The sequence below is a fragment of the Emiliania huxleyi genome (assembly GCF_000372725.1).
Source record: "Emiliania huxleyi CCMP1516 unplaced genomic scaffold EMIHUscaffold_9487, whole genome shotgun sequence".
NCBI lineage: Eukaryota > Haptophyta > Isochrysidales > Noelaerhabdaceae > Emiliania > Emiliania huxleyi.
In genome coordinates, this window is record NW_005194958.1 from 1 (window position 1) to 1,175 (window position 1,175).

General features: G+C 63.3%; 1 protein-coding gene across 1 annotated transcript; it reads right to left on the reverse strand.

The window, feature by feature from the left end:
- Positions 1-87: 87 nt before the first annotated feature.
- Positions 88-348, reverse strand: EMIHUDRAFT_60569 (hypothetical protein; the record flags this gene model as incomplete). The annotated part of the gene is made up of 1 exon (XM_005756816.1): positions 88-348. A coding segment is annotated over one exon (261 nt), but the record flags the coding sequence as incomplete, so codon positions are not given.
- Positions 349-1,175: the final 827 nt, after the last annotated feature.

The window sequence follows — 1,175 nt, forward strand, 5'->3', positions numbered from 1 at the left end:
GGAGTGTCTCGGAACCTTGCGGCCGACTGCCGAGAAGAGCGTGTCTCGCGCGGCGCCGCCCGGCGGCAGCGGGCCCTTGTTGGCGGTGTACGAGAGCTTGGGCGGCAGGATGACGCGCCTCCGCCCGCCCGGCCTCATCGTGTGCAGCGCCTCCTCCAGCCCCTGCACGGTGAAGCCGTTCCCGTGCTTTGTGAAGTACGGCGTCCGGCGCTCGTACGACGAGTCGAAGGGCTCGAGCGAGTCGTCGGTCGCGGTGTAGCCGACGTAGTGGAAGCGGATCAGCTGGCCGAACCGCGGCGGCGCGCCGCTCCCCTCTGCAAAGTCAAAGTAGCGCAGGCCCGACGCTGTCTTGTAGCCGACCTGCGGTGCGCTCGCGCCGGCCGGACGCAGCGCCGACGGCCCAGCCGCCGCGATCAGCGGCAGAAGCGCGGCGCGCCGGCTGAGCGATAGAGCCACGGTGCCACGAGCGAGCGCGCTGCTCGAGCTGGCCACCATCTGTGCGAAAAAGAGAAAAGAATTCCGCGAATGGAAACCACCAGCCCCCCAAGGCGGGACGCACTCAGGGACGGTGCCGACGGGACGCGGCTCGAAGGGTGTGGCTCCGCAGCGCGGCTGGCACTCGTGTCTCGTCGCAGAGGCCTCACCTTCGAAAAGTCGGGCATGGCTCCACCCGCAACTTTCTCGCTAACACGCGCGCACCGCCGGTTGCACTGTGCAGTGCACAGCCTGTTGCACGGGTGCGCCGACGACGACCACGGCCTCAGGCTGCACAGCTTGCTGCACGGCGTGCTGCGCAAGAAGGGGCTGTGGGAGCTCATTGGTAGTGGGTGCTTCGTCGTCCAGACTAAGCCCGAGTGCCGGACAGCAATTTAGGTACGTGAACCTAGCAAACCGATGAGCTAGGTGAGCGCAATATGCCCACTGCGCGATGGTGAATGGGACAAATGCACCAAAGAACATCCCTTCATCAGTGATACAGCAAGAGAAATGCTCGGATAGGCCGAGTATTGAAGCAAAGTGAAATCGCTCTTTCATTGCGCCCGCAACAATGACGGTGGTGCCAACCAATGCTGAGAAGACGTTGACAAGAAGAACGAAAAGGAGCACGCACAGGTGGGAGATGCTAAAGAAACTTCGCCCTTTCGTTACAGAGAGAGTCGCATCAGTGAAGAGAG